This window comes from Vigna umbellata, chromosome 1 (assembly GCF_029865625.1).
Source record: "Vigna umbellata cultivar VRB3 chromosome 1, Vumbellata_1.0, whole genome shotgun sequence".
Taxonomy (NCBI): Eukaryota; Viridiplantae; Streptophyta; class Magnoliopsida; order Fabales; family Fabaceae; genus Vigna; species Vigna umbellata.
Genome location: NC_142165.1, coordinates 15,133,944 through 15,153,751, shown reverse-complemented (window position 1 = coordinate 15,153,751; position 19,808 = coordinate 15,133,944). Strand labels below are relative to the sequence as shown.

At 36.8% G+C, this 19,808-nt stretch overlaps 1 protein-coding gene across 1 annotated transcript; it reads left to right on the top strand.

The window, feature by feature from the left end:
* The first annotated feature begins 704 nt into the window (after positions 1-704).
* LOC124842781 (DEAD-box ATP-dependent RNA helicase FANCM-like) lies at positions 705-15,311 on the top strand. Its single transcript, XM_088097162.1, has 13 exons — positions 705-863; positions 950-1,139; positions 1,218-1,364; positions 1,462-1,544; positions 1,630-1,744; positions 1,861-1,952; positions 2,064-2,118; positions 2,201-2,322; positions 2,397-2,510; positions 3,332-3,525; positions 4,289-4,419; positions 14,121-14,188; positions 14,727-15,311. Exons 1-13 carry the CDS (start codon positions 825-827, stop codon positions 14,931-14,933), a joined length of 1,557 nt encoding a protein of 518 aa, XP_087953288.1. The 5' UTR covers positions 705-824; the 3' UTR covers positions 14,934-15,311.
* Positions 15,312-19,808: the final 4,497 nt, after the last annotated feature.

Genomic DNA, 19,808 nt, shown 5'->3' with positions numbered 1-19,808 from the left:
CCCAAACCCCAAGCCCCAAAACCCCAAACCCAAAACCCAAACCCCAAAACCCCAACCCCAAAACCCCAAAACCCCAAAACCCAAAATCCAAAACCCCAAACCCCAAACCCCAAACCCCAAACCCAAACCCTAAACCCAAAACCCAAAACCCAAACCCCAAACCCCAAATCCAAAACCTCAAACTCTAACCGAAATCCGAAACCCGAAACCCTAAACCCAAACCCAAAATTCAAAACCCAAAACCCTAAACCCAAACCCTTCCAGTTCCCCATTCGCTGAATCATTCTAAGTGGTGAAATATTTGCATCAAAAGATATGACAAGATGAACTTCCATGATGTCAAGACCTTCTTCACCAATTGATGTGGCAACAATGACATTATAGGTGCCAGACCGAAATTTCTATTGATCAACCATGTAAGTGCATCGAAGGAGAGTGAATATTATACTAAAGAGAATACATACCGTTAGCACAGCCTGTTGAACCTTTTGGGACTAAAGCAATAATAAATAATTTTTATTTTTTTATTATCATTTTAGACACTCTTGCGTTTATAGACACGTATTTCGACCTGTCTAATTTTCAAGATTTAGGCCTTCTGATTTTAAATAGAAAAAATAATTAAAGTTAAATTACCTTCAAGATTTCTCTGTTACCACCGTAGTTATGAAATAAAAGGAGTGCATATAGTCCACAACTTGGAAGCTTATTTTCAGTGAACATTTTGGCGCCATTCTGTATTTGTTTTCTTTTTGGCGTGGGTGTGCGAGTCAGTCACTAATAGCAAGAAGGATCTTGAAAAAAAAAAATCTGAATTATCTCGAATGACATCCAATAATGCTTTGGATATCATGGACGATGAGGTATGAAAATGGAAAAATAGCTTTCTTGCAATTTGCAAACTCCAACTGAGTCTCACTCTTTCGACTGTTAATGTATGCAATTTTAGGAATTTGATTGGGAAGCAGCTGCTAGAGAAATCGACGTTGTTTGCGAGATGGCGAGCGACGCACAGGGAAAGGGAAAGCAGCAAACGGGTCTCAAGAAGGAATCCCCAACACCGCAGTTAGAAGAAGATGACGAAATCCCTACCTTTGTCCACCACATAGATGCGGAGGCAGCCAAAACCTGGATATATCCGGCTACAACTGTTGATTCCCTACACTTTCTTTCACACTTGAAGAGTTTTAATTAATCACCTTTTGGGATTTGCATTGCAGTTAATGTTCCCCTCCGTGACTATCAATTTGATATTACCCAGTCCGCACTCTTCTCCAACACATTGGTGGCCTTGCCAACGGGACTTGGCAAAACACTCATTGCTGCAGTTGTCATGTATAACTACTTCAGATGGTTTCCTCAAGGTAATTTCTTGTGCTGCCTTATTCTTGTGTATCTACAAGTCTTACACTTTCAATGCCACAGACCCTTTAACCGATAAAATGCTTCCTTTCACAACAGGAAAAATAGTCTTTACCGCTCCTTCTCGGCCACTCGTCATGCAGCAGATCGAAGCTTGCCACAATATTGTTGGAATACCTCAAGTAACAACTTTTTTTCTTGTTTCTGATTCACTTTTATCTTTTCTTTGATGAAAATCTTGAAGTATTGGGGAAAATTTAATTTCAGGAATGGACAGTTGACATGACTGGTCAGCTAAGTCCCCCTAAAAGGGCTCAATTTTGGAAAACGAAGCGAGTATTCTTTGTCACTCCTCAAGTATTAGAAAAGGATATTCATTCTGGTGATTTTAATGTCATTTTAATTCCATAAATTCTCTGAAATTGATTTAATTCCATTGATTGTCTGAATAAGGCTCTAGCTTTATTTTGCTTTTTTGCACGACCTAATTTGTTTCAGGTACATGTTTGGTGAAGTACTTGGTATGTTTGGTAATTGATGAAGCTCACAGAGCTATGGGAAATTACGCTTATTGTGAAGCAGTTCGTGAGGTCTGATTCTTTCGAGGCTTTTATTTATTACTGGTTTTTATTAATAGAGTATGTTTCATCATTATTGCACATAATTTATTCATACCTTTTAGTTTTTTATCTGGTTTTTAGTTGATGGCTGTACCGGTACAGCTGAGAATATTGGCTTTAACTGCAACACCAGGATGTAAGTTTTTGAGTATCTTATGTTCTTTTCAGTCTTTAACCTTTTAACAATATTGTGTTCTAATTTTAAGTTTGATATTCAGCCAAGCAACAGACAGTTCAGGCTGTCATTGATAATCTGCATATCTCCAGACTTGAATATCGCAGCGAAACTGACCATGATGTTATGTCATATGTTCACAATAGGAAGATAGAATTGATACAGGTAGTCTATGCATGCCTATTTGAAATCTAAGTCATATTTTCTGCATTTAGAGATCTTTGTTGCAATTTTACCAGGTTGTGATGGGCCCGGAAGCTGCAGAAATAAATAATAAGTTTATGGAAGCAATACGCCCTATAGTAGCGAGGCTTACAAATATTGGTGTCATTCAGAACAGAGATTACCGCACTGTAAGACTCTCTGCCTTCTGTTTTGTTTCCATTTTTACAAGAGTCAGATAGCTCTACCTATTGTCAGCAAATAAATACATGACTTATTAGTGATTTTTATTGAAATACGGGGAAATATATATTTGAGTAAGGATTACACTCTCCTTCCCCCTTCATTTTACTTTCATAATCTATTGAGGGATCATCTAAAGTTGGCTTATTATGTTTATCAATTCTTTCAAAGTTGTATAATATAATATATAACTATATAGTCAATTAATTGATGTAACCTGAACATTGAACCAAAGGAGATAATTCTTGAGATACATGTAGTAGAAGAGTAACAATAATTTGTGATCTGTTTTGTTCATAAGATGCATTCAGTTTGTCACACATTGTGAAATTAAAGAAACTGCATTGTGATATAATTCTATATTTTGAATAGCGACATATCCATAAAGTTGGGTTTGAAAATCAAATTATATAATTGCTACAGATTCAAAAACATAATGTTTAAAAGACCTCTGGAAATGATTGGAGGTTAATAAAGTCAGATTCCTTTTAACTCAAGTCTAATACTTTATATTTATTAAAACTATGTAAATGTTTTGGTAGTGGCAGGCAGGCCTTTCTTCCCCCACTCTATTTTAGTATATGTTTTGCATGAATAGCATTTTGAAACATGATTAATTTTGGTAGTTTTCTTAACTATTGTTTGGAAGATTTATTAACTTTTAGCTGTTAGTTGTCTTACCTTTTTGTCTGGCTTATGATTAGCCAAACTTACTTTGCGTGGATGATATAGCAAATCATTATCTATCTTTCTTTTGAATGTTTGGCAGTTGAGCCCTTGCCAATCACTTGAAATTAGGAAAAGTTTTCGTCAAAGGCTTAGGCAAGATCTTTCTCATGTCAACTATGAAGATGTTGAAGGGTATTTTGGAGTTCTAATCACTCTTTATTACCTCCATAAGTTACTTTCAAGCCATGGAATAAGGCCAGCATACGAGATGCTTGAGAGAAAATTGAAGCAAGGGTATACTTCCTATGTACATTATATACTAAGTTAGTAAACAAATTGGGAGGATATGTTTAGATTCATGTTTAAATTATTATATATATGATCCTTCAGGCTAAATAAGAACTTAATTAAAGATTAAGATTAGTACACACTAGTGGTAAATGTCAGATGCATTCAAAGGATTAATATCTAAACTCCAAAAATATCTTTAAAAATGCTGAGGACAGAACATATGGGGGCATATTGGGAGTGTTGATTTGATAGTTAAACATGCATGCTGTTATAAAATTTAACACAGCTGAACCAAACTCTAAAACAACAAAAGATGTTAGTCAGTCGCCATTGCCAATAGATATGTCATAAAAGTGATGGCTTGGTTGATTAATTTCTAGAAGCAATAGAGATGTCTATATTATGCATTTTTTTGTGGTAAATTCTTCATATTTAAATCACTTATTTGTAATATTTCTATGTATACATTATTGAACTAGATTTGGAAAATAGATCACTGGTAATTGATATTTATTTGTCTTTAGTTTAATAGAAGACCAATGTTCTATTACATGTAAAGTCATTTAACTTTACGCTCTTAGTTGATATAGCTGAGAGCAGAATATCTAAGAAACTTCTCTAACCGTGTTGTGCATGTCTTTTGATATTTAATTTATGTAAGGGCCTTGTAGGAATATTTTACTATGTTATTGCCAACATTTATGAATTACATATTTATATATATATTTAGAGTTCTGAAAAATGATTCTATAAGGATTACTTTCAGATATTTTGCAAAATTTATGAGTAAAAGTGAAGTTATTTTTAAAGCAAGGCAACTAATGCAGCAAAGTTTGTCTCATGGAGCATCTAGTCCAAAATTGTCCAAAATGCTAGAAGTATTGCTGGAGCATTTCGGTAAGTATTATTCTGTTTTTCAAAAGGTGTTGGTATTTGCTTCTACCTTCTTACGGTATTGTTATGTAAAGAAAGTTTTCAATTCTTGAGGTAAATGACATTGGTCTTAGTTCTCACATCATATTATACCCCATAAGACCAAGCTGTGACTGAATATTAACTGTGCCACCAGCTAACGAAAGTAGGGAATTTGATGTAAATTTACAGCCATTTTCTTTTTACTTTTGAATGCTTTAAATTCCAATGAAGAGACTAGTTATGAGTTTTAAAATGATGTTCGGTATGCTTCTTTTAGATTGATCTAGGGGTGTTTAGAAGAGCTTCTTTGAAGATCCTTTAGAGCTCTTAGAGGACTTATAGTCCTAAAAGCCCTTAGAGTTTTAAAAGCCCTTAGAGTCTTGAAAGCCCTTCGAGCCATCAAAGTTGTTAGAGCCCTCAAAGCCCTTAGAACCCTAAAAGCCCTTAGAGTCCTCAAAGCCCTTAGAACCCTCAAAGCCCTTAGAGTCTTAAAATCGCTTAGAGCCCTCAAACCCCTTAGAGCCCTAAAAGCCCTTAGAGTGTGTGTTTTAGCGTGTTTGGGTGTGTTTGTGTGTGAGTGTGTTTGCGTGCATAATATGTTTGTGCATGGGTGTGTGTTTTTACAGTTGTGTGTGTGTGTAATATGTGTGTATGTGTGAGTGTGTTTGTGTCAGTTTTAGTGTGTGTGTGTGTTTGTGTGTGTGTGGGGGTTTGTGTGTGCGTTTGTTTGGGTTTAAGTGTTTGTGTGAGTGTGTGTGTGCGTCTCTTTTTTTTAGTGTGTGTCTGTTTTTTTTTTTTATATTTATGTGTGAGTGTGTGTGTCTGTGTGTGTTTTTGTCTTTGTGTGCCTATGTGCATGTGTGTATGTTTATATGTATGTTTATGTGTTTTTGTTGTGTGAGTGTGTTTGTATGTGTGTGTGTGTGTGTTTGTTTGTATGTGTGTTAACGAGTGTAATGTGTGTGTGTGAATTTATAAGGTTGTGTGTGTGTAGTTGTTTGTCTTTGTGTTTTTGTGTGTTAGTGAGTGTTTGTGTGTGTATGTGTGGGTATGCGTGTGGGTATGTGTATGTGTGTGTATATGTGTTTGGGTTGGGGTAGGGTTGGGTTGGGGTAGGTTAGGTTGTGTGAGGTCAGGCAGGATGGGGTTGGGTTGGGTTGGGTTGGATTGGGGTTAGGGTCAAGGTTGGGTTGCCCTTAGAGCCTTAAAAGCCCATGAGTCCTAAAAGCCCTTAGAGCCCTAACAATAATAAGAGCCTTTAGTGTTAGAATCGCTGCAACGGAATTATTAGCGTGGAACAAACCAAGAGGGGGGGTGAATTGGTTATATACTTTTATTGTGCCTTTTATTATTTTTCTCTTAATTTTTCTTACTGGGCGAATGATTAAATATAAATGACAGAGTAAGGGAAAGAGAAAAATTACACAGGTGATTTTATCCTGGTTCAGATCACTAGGATCCTACGTCCAGTCGCTTATCTCAAACAAGATAAACCTTTTTCACTAACACAAAACACTTACAAATATTAGTCACAAAGAAAAACAATTTGTAAGAGTTTAGAAATACCACCTCTCTTGAAACCACAAGAGATGAACTTACACTTCCTTTGAATCTTCACAAAGGATGATATCACCTCTCTTGAAACCACAAGAGACGAACTTACACTTCCTTTGAATCTTCACAAAGGATGACCACCTCCTTCGAATGCTTCACGAAGGATGATTCTCTTCCACGCACTTCCTCGGACACACCAAGGATGAACAAGCTATTCCTCTGTCACCGCAGTAGCACTTCAGGACTTTTCAGACAAGAGTTTCCTTAGCTTCAACAATCTCACAGAGTTCTCAAAGAGTTCAGAGATCTTTTGCACAAGGGAAGAGTTATTTTTGAGATAAAGAGTGAGCCATTTTATAGACTCAGCCTAATACCCTTCCATTCTTCGAAAACGGGCCATCTAACGCATTTAATCGATTAACATAAATATTAATCGATTAATAATGAGTACAACGGCTAGTTTTTCAAATCTGAAACCCCCAACGGCTAGTTTTTCAAATCTGAAACCCCCAACGGCTAGTTTTTCAAATCTGAAACCCCCAACGGCTAGTGTTAATTGATTATTCTCAGGAATAATCGATTAACTAAATAAATCAAATATAAATTACAGGAATCAACCCTAATACATATTTGAGCACTATTACATCAACTTTGATTATTATAAAAGCTTTATAAAATACAGAGATCTTCAATTTGTCTTTATGAATCTTGACTTGTGCGAATCTGTTCATCATCAAAACTTCATCTTTGATTTTTGCTAACATTCTCCCCCTTTTTGATGATGATCAAAAATTCTTCTGAGTTTAAAGCTTTTTAATAATCTGAAACAACCACAACTTACGAAAGGAGAGATTAATAGAAAAGAAATAAAGAGTTTAAACTATCTTCTCCCCCTTTTTGATCATAAGAAAAAAAACATGTGCTCCCCCTTAATAAAAAGAATTTATGCATAGAAGAAAAAGAAATGAACAACAACTTTTTATTGAATTTAAAAAAAAAATACATACAATGATAAAGATAAGCATTTAATCGATTAAATTGGATTTTAATCGATTTACACGCAGATTAAACACGGTAAGCAACGAAAAATGCAATATTAAATCCAAGAATGCCTATTTTACTAATTCTAATATGCCTAGATCTCTTCTAAGCTCAAAAAATATATCCTTAGGCAATGCTTTGGTGAAAATGTCCGCTAATTGATGCTTAGAATCTATGAATTCCATTTCACAATCGCCTTTTTGGACATGGTCTCTAATGAAGTGATGCCTAATTTCTATATGCTTGGTTCTAGAATGCATGATAGGATTTTTGGTAAGTTTTATAGCACTTGTGTTATCACACTTAAGCGGAATATGATCTAAATGAATATCATAGTCTTCTAATTGTTGTTTCATCCATAAGATTTGTGCACAACAACTACCCGCAGCAATGTATTCAGCTTCAGTGGTTGACAAGGCTACACAGGCTTGTTTCTTAGAGTGCCAAGAGACTAAGGAACTACCTAAAAAGTGACAGGTTCCACTAGTGCTTTTCCTATCTATCTTACAACCTCCATAATCAGCATCAGAAAATCCTACAAGACTAGGCTCAGCTCCAGAAGGATACCATAAACCAAAGGATGTTGTCCCCTTAAGGTATTTAAAAATGCGTTTTACTGCAGTAAGATGAGACTCTCTAGGGCTTGACTGATACCTAGCACACACACATACACTTTGCATGATATCAGGTCTACTAGCAGTAAGATATAATAGAGAGCCAATCATACCTCTGTATTTGGTCTGACTTACCTCTTTACCTGTCTCATCTTTGTCTAAGTAGCAGGATGTCCCCATGGGGGTTGATGCTTCTTTGGCATTGTCCATCTCAAACTTTTTAAGAATTTCCCTGCAATACTTGGTTTGAGATATAAAGGTTCCTTCCTCCATTTGTTTGATTTGAAGTCCGAGGAAGAAAGTAAGTTCTCCCATCATTGACATCTCAAATTCTCCCTGCATGGACTTAGCAAAATTCTCGCAGAGAGTTGCATTAGATGAACCAAAAATGATGTCATCTACGTATACTTGAACAAGTAGAAAATGTTTTCCATTCTTTTTAATGAATAAAGTTGAATCAATTTTTCCTCTATTGAAATCATTTTCTACCAGAAAATTGCTCAGACGTTCATACCAAGATCTAGGTGCCTGTTTTAAGCCATATAGTGCTTTCTTTAATTTGTAGATGTGATTTGGGTTTTTAAAATCTTCAAAACCGGGTGGTTGTTCAACAAATACATCTTCTTTGATATAACCGTTTAGAAAAGCACTTTTAACATCCATTTGAAATAATTTAAATTTCATCATAGATGCATAAGCAAGAAGTAGGCGTATTGCCTCTAACCTGGCAACTGGAGCGTATGTCTCATCATAATCTATACCTTCTTCTTGACTATATCCTTTTGCGACAAGCCTAGCTTTATTCTTGGTGATGTTTACTTCATCCAGTTTGTTTCTGAACACCCACTTAGTTCCAATTACTTGATGAATGTCTTTTCTGGGAATTAATTCCCATACTTGATTTCTTTCAAACTGGTTGAGTTCTTCTTGCATTGCGATACACCATTTTTCATCTTGAAGGGCTTCTTTAATGTTCTTTGGTTCAATCTGTGACACAAAAGCAACATTCATACAATAATTTGCAGTATTACTTCTTGTGTTTACCCCTTGTGTGATATCTCCAATTATGTTGTCCAAAGATAATCCTCTAGGTTGTTGCCATATTCTATTTAAATCTTCATCTTGAGGATTGTCATAATTCTTCTCTTCATTTGTCTCCTTTGATGAATTTTCACTTGTTCCTGCATCAAATTCTTCTAACTCAAGAGGTTTTGCCTCAAGGTCCACAATTTCATCAAAAGTAACATGTATGGATTCTTCTATTGTGAGCAGTTTTCTATTAAAGACTCTATATGCTTTGCTTGTTAAGGAATATCCAAGAAAAATTCCTTCATCAGCTTTTGAATCAAATTTTCCCAAATTCTGTTTTCCATTGTTTAAAACATAGCATTTGCATCCAAAGATTTTTAAATGGGAAACATTTGGTTTTCTATTTTTGAAAAGTTCATAAGGAGTACATTTTAAAATAGGTCGAATTAACATTCTGTTTAAAACATAGCAAGCAGTACTTACAGCATCAGCCCAAAATTGTTTAGGAACATTATTTTCATTTAACATAGTACGAGCAAGTTCCTCTAATGATCTATTCTTTCTTTCTACGACTCCATTCTGTTGGGGAGTTCTAGGCGAAGAAAAGTTATGAGAAATACCATGTTCTTCACAAAAATTTTCAAATAATTCATTTTGAAATTCACCACCATGGTCACTTCTAATAGCTTTTATTCTTAGATCCTTTTCATTTTGAATTAAGATAGCAAACTTCTTAAATTCTTTAAAAGCTTCACTCTTAAGAGTGAGAAACAGGGTCCAAGTATATCTTGAAAAATCATCAACAATAACTAAAGCATAATAGTTTCCACCAAAACTTTTTATCCTTGAAGGACCAAATAAATCCAAATGTAAAAGTTCCAAAGGTTTTAAAGTAGAAACAATATTTTTTGAATGAAAGGAATTTTTAACTTGTTTCCCCTTTTGACATGCATCACATAATTTATCTTTTACAAACTTTAATTTTGGTAGACCAATTACTAGTTCTCTAGATACTAGTTTGTTAAGTTGTTGCATATGTATATGAGCAGCACGCCTGTGCCATAACCATGGGTTTTCCTCTTTAACAACTAAACATGAAATATTTTTATTTAATACGTTTTCTAAATCAATTAAATAAATATTATTATGTCTAACTCCTTTTAAAGCAATTTCAGAAGAATCACTCTTAAAAATAGTGCAAGAATTCTTCTCAAAGGTTACCTTGAATCCTTTGTCGCACAGTTGACTTATGCTAATTAAGTTATGCCTTAGTCCTTCTACATATAGCACGTCTTTGATCATCAAGGTGTCTTTGCTTCCTATATCCCCTTTTCCAAGAATTCTTCCTTTGTTGTTGTCACCATAGGTAACGAAGCCTTGTTCCTTTTCTTTAAAGTTTGTAAATTTCGTCTTGTCTCCTGTCATGTGTTTTGAGCAACCACTATCGAGACACCACATGACTTTTCTTGATTTTTGTAATACCTGCAAAAGAAAGGAACAAACAAGCTATTTTAGGTACCCAACTTCTTTGTATGGGTCCTTTTGGGTTAGATTCAAATTATTTAGCAACCCAAACATATCTACCACTTGGAACACCATAATGCTTAATTTTACATTTATTTGAAGTATGACCCTTTTTCATACAATAAAAGCATGATACAACGTTTGTGTTCCTATAAGTTGTTCCTTTTTCTACCCATATTCTACGGGTTCTATTATCCTGTTTGTTTTTAATTTTAGGAACATACTCATTTTTAACAACCTTATTTTCATTATTTTTACTACATTCTCCTAAGGTTGTATTTTCAGAAAAATATTTGAATTGTGTGCAAGACTCACATTCATTATTAGCAATATATTTTTCTTTTTCATAATATAAAACTTTACTTTTTAAATTCCTGATTTCTTCTGCTTGATATAAAAATTTATTTTTCAAACTTCTGTTTTCTTCAGATGAATTTGTAAATTCAGTTTTCAAGACATCATTTATTTTAGTTAGATTTTCAGAAGTAAACTTCAAATTTTTATTTTCTTCAAGAAGGTTGTCAAATTCAGATTTTAAATTTTTAAAATCCTTTTTCAGCTTTTTATGAGAAATATTTAATTTTTCAGATTCAATTAACAATGTAGCATATGTTTCATGCAACTCATCTTCATCAACTTGAGTATTATTATCAGAATAATGTGAGCTACTTACTTGGCTGACATTATCATCATTTGCCATTAAACAGATGTTTGCCTCTTCATCTGACTCCCTTGAATCTGAAATGGACTCATTATCGTCTTCCCATGCAATGTATGCTTTCTTTTTCTTGAAGAATCTTTTCTCCTTTTTGTCTTCACCTTTCTTTTGATTTGGGCAGTCTGCCTTTAGATGCCCCTTCTCTCCACAGCCATAGCATCGGTAATTTGAGGAAGATGCTTGATTATCTTTCTTTTCGTATCTAAACCTTCCTTTACCTTTAGACTTCATGAACTTGTTTAATCTTTTGATCACTAGGCTTAAGTTTTCCTCTTCGTCTGAATCTTCATCTTCCGATTTAGCTTTGCTTCTTTCAACCTCTGATTTTAATGCCAAACTCTTCTTGTTGGTTTTGGCTTTTGCTTCTTCTTCATCAAGTCTTCCAAGATCTAATTCATGTTCCCTCAACTTTCCAAATAGTGCCGCCATAGTCATGGTGTTGAGGTTTTGTGATTCCGAGATTGCAGTCACCTTAGGTTGCCACGACCTGTCTAAAGACTTCAAGATTTTAATGTTTAATTCATCAGTATCAAATGACTTACCTAGTCCAATGAGATGATTGACAATGTTGGTGAAGCGTTTTTGAACGTCGGAAATTGTTTCTCCTTGCTTCATCCGGAACATTTCATACTCTTGAATTAGGGAGTTCTTTCTTGCCCTCTTTACGTCATCCGTTCCTTCATGTGTCACTCTGAGCACGTCCCACATTTCTTGAGCAGTTTTGCAGACAGAAACCCTGTAGAACTCATCAACAGTCAATGCTGATGCAATAATATTCCGAGCTTTTACATCATTCTGAATTCTTTTCTTTTCTTCAATGGTCCATTGACCACGGGGCTTTGTTTCCTGTATATTGTTAGTAGGAACAGAAGAACCAGATGCAATAACATCCCAAATTTCACAATCAATAGATTCAATAAATATTTGCATTCTTACCTTCCAGAATGCATAGTTCTCACCTGTGAATAGTGGGGGTCTATTGATTGATGCACCCTCTGCAAAGGTTTGATGTGATCCTGCCATTTGAATGACTATCAAAGCAAGCTCTGATACCAATTGTTAGAATCGCTGCAACGGAATTATTAGCGTGGAACAAACCAAGAGGGGGTGTGAATTGGTTATATACTTTTATTGTGCCTTTTATTATTTTTCTCTTAATTTTTCTTACTGGGCGAATGATTAAATATAAATGACAGAGTAAGGGAAAGAGAAAAATTACACAGGTGATTTTATCCTGGTTCAGATCACTAGGATCCTACGTCCAGTCGCTTATCTCAAACAAGATAAACCTTTTTCACTAACACAAAACACTTACAAATATTAGTCACAAAGAAAAACAATTTGTAAGAGTTTAGAAATACCACCTCTCTTGAAACCACAAGAGATGAACTTACACTTCCTTTGAATCTTCACAAAGGATGATATCACCTCTCTTGAAACCACAAGAGACGAACTTACACTTCCTTTGAATCTTCACAAAGGATGACCACCTCCTTCGAATGCTTCACGAAGGATGATTCTCTTCCACGCACTTCCTCGGACACACCAAGGATGAACAAGCTATTCCTCTGTCACCGCAGTAGCACTTCAGGACTTTGCAGACAAGAGTTTCCTTAGCTTCAACAATCTCACAGAGTTCTCAAAGAGTTCAGAGATCTTTTGCACAAGGGAAGAGCTCTAAAAGTCCTTAGAGTCCTGAAAGCCCTTAGAGCCTTAAAAGCCCTTAGAGCCTTAAAAGCCCTTAGAGCCCTCAAAATCGTTAGAGTCCTAAAAGCCCTAAAAGTCCTTAGAGTCCTAATAGCCCTTAGAGTCCTAAAACCTCTTAGAGCCCTTAGAAGCGCTAAAAGTCCTTAGAGCCCTAAAAGCCTTTAAAGCCCCAAAAGCCCTTTGAGCCTCAGAAGCCCTTACAACTCCAAAAGCCCTTAGAGCCCTAAAAAGCCCTTAGAGCCGTAATAGCCCTTAAAGCCCTTAGAGACTTAAAAGCCCTTAGAGCCGAAATAGCCCTCAAAGCCCTTAGAGTCGTTGAAGCCCTTAGAGCCCCCAAAGCCTTTAAAGTCCTAAAAGCCCTTGAGCCCTGAAAGTCCTTAGAGCCCTAAGAATCCTAAGAGCCTTTAAAGCTCTTAGAGCACTTATAACCCTAAAAGTCTTTAGAGTTCTAAAAGTCCTTAGAGCCCTCAAAGCCGTTAGAGCCCTCAAAGCCCTTAGAGCCCTCAAAGCCCTTAGAGCCCTTAAAGCCCTTAGAACCCTCAAAGCCTTTAGAGTCCTAAAAATCCTTAAAGCCCTCAAACCCATTAGAGCCCTAAAAGCCCTTAGAGACCTAAAAGCTCTAAATCCTTTAAGCTCTTAGAGCCCTAAAAGCACTTAGAACCCTAACCACCATTAGAGCCCTCGGAGCCCTTATAGACCTTAGAGCCTTTATAGCCCTTAGAACCCTAAGATCCCTAACAGTCCTAAGAGCCCTTTTTAATTGTTCCTTGCATTTGAATTTTCTTTCCCTGGCTTATCAATTTTACATTTCAGTATTGGATTATGAGTTGCTTTAGATTCGTTGATTGTTCCTTTATGATTTCAGCAATTGTTTTGGGTATTTAGGCAATTGGGGTTAAATTGAGATTTAAAGGAAAGTGTGCATATCATGGGTATTGGATTCAGATATCTTAGGACCCCAAAGAGGACCTATTTTTCCAAGATATCTTCTTGAGACATAGTATGCTTTAAGTATTCATATTAATCCTGTTGCCAAAACTGTATTGATCTTTTTCTATTTTCTAATTTGTCCCAATTATAATTGATTAGGTTTGAGCTTCTCATCTATGTTTTCAGATGTTATATGGTGTTGAATATCTTGTTTACCTTTTCCATTCATAGTCATAGTTTTAGTTTTATATTTTACACTTTATTCTATATTGTTCTTCTTTCATTCCCTTAGGAGATTAATTGTTCTTCTGATTTTAGATTCTGTCATTAATAATGTTCAGGTTTTTGTATTGCATTAGTATATCATTTTAGGTTAGGATTCATGCATTAATTTTCTTTCTTTGCATTTATTCATCCATACACCATTCATTCTAATTCTTCATTATCAGTGCATATATTTTTACATAGTTTCTGTTTTCATCACATTATCTTGCATTCATTGATTAGATTTAGTAGATACATACATTATTAGTTAGTTTCATATTTTTAAACCCGCTACTGAGGAGGTCGAGCACGTGGTGGCGCTAATGCTTCTCCCGTGAAGGTCAAAGACAGTGTTGTGATTGTCCTAAAGGTGAGATTTTTTAAAATGGTACATTATAAAATTGTAAGACAATTGTTTATTTTGATGCATTTTTGTGTTTGGAATTGGTTTGGGTTTTGAGATTTTTAGTGATATGATTTGGTTTTTGAGTGGTAGTTGTAATTGCACCTTCATTCTGTGTTTATTGATTTAGGTTCTTCCTGTATATATGTGATTATGTGAGTTTATAGGGTATAAAAATAGGGTTATAGATACTGATGTGATGGATTTATTTAGAAATAAAACAATGAAAAATTATAGAATACATTGAAATATTTGGAAGAAGGGTTTTGGATGAAGATGAAGAGTGAAAGAGATATAGAGATATGGAGTGAAATGGGTTCATTGCTTGTATAAGTGATTTGGTTGGTGATTACTCTGTAATTTGTGTAATAAGTAATTGTAGTATTACTGACATTACTAGTAAATAAAAGACAAGATTTTGTATTTCTATCGGCTGAGAGATCTCTCTCAAGCTTGATTCTTAATCTATACATTGTCCACTATCACTTCTGACTGCCCTCTGCAGCTGGTGCACCTCATCCAACAAGAAGCAATTGTGGTGGTCATTGAGGCAACGACTATCCATTCTCCATTATCGCTTTTGGCTGCCCTCTGCAGTTGCCAACCTCCATATCTGGTGCACCTCATCCAACAAGAAGCGACTGTGGTGGTCATTGGGGCAACAACTATGCATTCTCCATTATCGCTTCTGGTCGCCCCCTGCCACTGCTGACCTCTAGATTTGGTGCACCTCGTCCAGCGACAAACATAGTGAGCATTGAGGCAACAAATTCCACACAGCCACCACATGCTACCCTTCTATAAAGCTTAGTCATGAGTGTGAGGTCCACACACCAGACTACGATGACCAGAAAACCACTACATTTCTTCCCGTGGTCTCATGGGCTCCTCCAGTCTCAATTTCATGCTTCTTTAGGACTTCGAACCTTGTCTTAGTTGTGGATTATAAAAGAAATCATATGTTGGACTTCTAAAAAATCTTTAGTTGAGATTGTTAGATGACGTTTGTAGAAATCATAACCTTTCTAGACTTTAATCCGAGATCCCAGATCATAAACCCTAAATGCAAAACTGTAATTTTTTATTGTTATACTTTTTTATTTTAATAATTATTGTAGTAATACTTTTTTATTTTTTGTCATACAACAAAAAAAGTGAACAAGGACATATGGCATATGTTATTAGAAAAATATAAACTTCAGTACTCTGGATTAGTTAGTTTTAAGATGATAATAATTTTGTGGCAAATGAAAAGAGGAAAAAATGGGTATATCATGGACCTGATCATCAATAAAGTAAGATGTGATCTTGGGGTGACCCATTTGGACAATTACCAATTGCTACCCCAGAAGGCGAAGGAACCCTGTACTTCCACATTCACAAAACCTAACATCAATTTCTAGATATCTATCATCAACCTAGAGCGCCTGTTCACAATTTGATCTCCAAGCAGTACAAGAAAATCTTCTATCTTCCGGTCACTTGCAATTAGCTGTGCTACCTGAAGCCTTTTTTCATTGGTGTCAAATTTGCCACCTCTTCCCTCTGGACCAGGTTTACCTTTTTCTCTTGTCTTTTTGGTTTTGGTTCTTGACAAGCCTGTGTAATTGTTTTTTCCACCCATTGTTTACTTCATGCAATTCGTGCACAAATTTTGTGATTTAAATTGCTTATTGTACTTTTAAACTTATTGTATAGTTGTATCTGAAATTACATAATCTGATTTCAGGATGTTTGGATGTGCAAAACTGATAGATATACCTTTATAGGCTAGCTTATTCACCATTTATGACAAATGAAATCTATTCATAATACTCCATTTTTCAATTATAGCAATATTTAATATAAATAAAAAGAAATTGGTGACCATAGGTTGAAGTACATAAACCCCAAAATGATTATATATGAGATATGAGAAGATGATTAAGGAGAATACATTTCCCATGAACTTGCGGAGGTTACGGGAATTGTTGGCAAAAAGTGTACATGAGAATGATTGGCTGTCACGTACACACCAAACCTGGCAATTTCTAGAATATCTTTGGAAGTGCCTAGAGATGACATCGTATCTTTCCTATTACCAACAAATACCAATAACAGCAGCAACAGAATCAAGCACTGTGTTTGAAATCAATCAATAAATAAAGAGGAAATTTTATCTGAATCAGTCACCATAACCAAACATAAACAGAGATATGAAATATTTCATTTTCACCTGAGCGAACCAGGATATATGCAAAGTTATCTTATTGAGTTGATAATGTGACTGAAGCATCACCTTATATTTTTTTTACTTGAATGTTGCTGCAAAATAAATCATTGATTACTAGTCTGCTGTTTTTGGTAAGTTCTTAAACTTGATGTCGGCCTGTTTAGTTCCTAAAAGAGGAAGGTAGGGGGAGGGGGAAACCGAGTTGTTATATTTTGTGAATGTATAGTTGCTGGTTTATTATATTTATGTTTAAATGTGTAACTTGCAAAGTTCGCACATGAACTAGCTGCCAATTTTGACATTTTGGTTTGACTCCGTTTTTGGCGGGTCAATTTGCTGGTAAATATAAGGCTGTGCATGTAATTGCCTTATTGATATCAACACATGGTAAGCCTTCTTTCTTAAAAGTTATTTGCCTCTGATATATTCTGATGTTCCTTTGTCACCTCTTTTTTAGTTGTCTTGTCATTCTCTCTCAATCGGTTGTTGTTCTTCCTCTGTTGCTTGGCTCATTTCTTATCAGGTATTTCCAATCTTGTTAAATTTGGCATGCAGGCAGATTCCATATGTTTAATGATAACAACTGTGTTTAATGGAGGTTGTTGTCCTTGTTGCTCTGATCACGTTCAGAGTTATTGGGTTCCTTTCCTACACTTCAGATTCCAAAACTGTGCTTAATTGAAACTTTGAACTGTATAAATTTCTTGTGTTTATGTTAACATCATGGCTAACAATGGCAACTCCTCCTCCAAAACCCAACCCCCTTATGCTCCTAGTCCTAACCATCAAAATTTCTTACAAAACAATGGTGTGGGCATGACACCCCAGCCCCAGTTTTGTTCTGGCAACCACCATAGCCAAAGCTTGTTGCCCCCTTTTATGCAGCACCATTTATGAATGCTGCAAATCAGAATCATTTTCCCTTGCAAAATAATCAGATGCATCTGCCTCAAATGGGTATGCCTAGTCATCAACAGGGTCAACCCCTTGTGGGAGGTTTAGGTCCCCAAAATAGTGGTGGCAATCCCAATTACAGCAATTCAATGTATCCTGTTCAGGGACAAGTCATGCAGAATGCAGCTCAACTCAATTTGTCTCAATTACGGAGACAAATGTTGGAACAGAGTATTTTGAATATCCTTCAGCCGTCTCGTATGAATATTAGTATGTGATAGGATACTGGGTGATAGGATAGAAGGGAGACGAACGGTAGGAGGCAAGGGGAAGCAAGCAGAACGGTGGAAGGCGGGGAGAGGTCAAGCCGAACGGTGGAAGGCATGAAAAGGTCAGGCCGAACGGTGGAAGGCATGAAAAGGTCAGGCCGAACGGTAGAAGGCGGTGAAGAGCTGGAGCCGAACAGTAAGGTGCAGGGGATGCAAAGCCGAACGGGAGCTGGACCCGATCGGTTGAAGAGTGACTATCCTAACTGGGACAACAGTTAGGATAGGTGTGAAGTATTTAGAAATAATTATAGGAAATAAGAAAAAATCTACGAAAATATTTTATTTAGAACAATATTCATATTTTATTCTAGGGAAATATTTTATTTAGAACAATATTCATATTTTATTCTAGGGAAAGATTTTATTCTAGGGAAATATTTTGTTTAGGAAATAATTAGTATAAATAAGGCTAGAGGCTATTGTTATGGTCATGCTTTTGATTTCAGAGTCTTGTTAAGGAGGTTATGCTCCAGAATAACTGACGGAGGTTAGGCTCCCAATTATTGTTTGTTCTATTTGATTCAGTTATTCTTATCAATAAAAGAGGTTTATTCATCCATTTTCTGTTGCTCATTGTCTGTGAGAGTGTGTGAGGGATTGTTCTGGTTACGTTTCCTACTCGGATACGTAACAATTGGTCCGATCTGTCGGATCGAAGGAGAGGAGTGTGTGGCCAGCCGGAGTGACAGAGAGGAGTGAGAGACATCATGGAGGGAAGGATGAGTGCAGTCGAAATCAAACTGGAGCACATGGGGTTGAATCAGGAGAGCATGCAACTGTCCATAGGAGGAGTGGAGACGAAGGTGGAGACAATCTGCAAATATTTACAAGAGCTGATGACAATAGGAGGACGAACCCATCAACTAGATGGGAAGTCAAAAGGAAGTCAGGGATCTGTTAATGGAAAAATGAATGAAGAGGAGGGCGAAAAAGATGGAGGACCGAACGGTGATGGACGCCAGGAGGAACGTCTGAATTGGAGAAGAAGGGTAGAGTTACCCATTTTCGAAGGGAGTGATCCGCTGAATTGGATCAATAGAGCAGATAAATTCTTTGAGTTATAGGGGGTGTCTTAGGAAGAAAACTTGCGTTTAGCCTACATCAGTATGGAAGGTAGTGCCAGATTCTAGTGCAGATTCTGGAGGGAGCAAACATATAACCGAACGTGGACAGGATTGAAGGAGGCAATGGTGGTACAGTTCGGTGGGAGAAATCAGGGACCAGTCTTCGAAAGATTGGAAGCTATTAAGCAATCGGGCTTAGTGGAAGAATACATCCAAGACTTCGAAATCTTGGTGGGTCAGACAAAAGGAGTGGCCAAAGAACAGTTGATGGGGTACTTCATGGCAGGATTACAGGATAGAATTTGGAATCAAGTACGACAGCTTGATTCGCAAGAGTTGATGATCGCCATGAGAATTGCAAGGGATGCCGAGGAGGCCCAGGGCAGGACAAAGGATGAGAATTGAAGCGTGACCAAGAACCCCTCACCTTTGGAACGAACGAACGGTGAGGAGACACAGCCAGGAGTAAATCGTTATAACCCAGGCCGATTGGTAATCGCCGAGCGGTCCGAAGCCAATCACTATAACCCAGGCCGATCGAGAGTCGCCGAGAGTGTGGGGTCTGTACGTTAGGAGGGTAGTGATAATAGTGGGAGAAACACCAGGAATATGCCTTATTTAGAAGCCATAAAACGGAAAGAAGAGGGAAGGTGTATCAGGTGTGGGGGACCGTTCGGTCCTTGTCACCACTGCCCGGACAGGAGTTTCAAAGTCCTGATATTGGCGGAGGACGAGGAGGAATTTCCACCACCCAAACCTCCAGACCTGAATTGAAGAAGAACCATGAGATCAAGCTCCCCGGTTCCAACCTTGAGGAGAAGGTTGTTTTGCAGCGGGGTGTAATGATAGGATATTGGGTGATAGGATAGAAGGGAGTCGAACGGTAGGAGGCAAGGGGGCGCCGAACGCTAAGAGGCAAGGGGAAGCAAGCCGAACGGTGGAAGGCATGGAAAGGTCAAGCCCAACGATAGAAGGCGGTGAAGAGCTGGAGCCGAACGGTAGGGTGCAGGGGAAGCAAAGCCGAACGGGAGCAGGACCCGATCGGCTGAAGTGTGACTATCCTAAGTGGGATAAGTGGGACAACAGTT

Bases quoted from the DNA above. Each gene is read 5' to 3' on its own strand.
- LOC124842781 (XM_088097162.1), top strand. From the start codon at position 825: ATGACATCCAATAATGCTTTGGATATCATGGACGATGAG. The intron at 1,545-1,629 runs GTAACAACTTTT...ATTTAATTTCAG, and splicing joins ATATTGTTGGAATACCTCAA to GAATGGACAGTTGACATGAC. The intron at 2,323-2,396 runs GTAGTCTATGCA...CAATTTTACCAG, and splicing joins GGAAGATAGAATTGATACAG to GTTGTGATGGGCCCGGAAGC.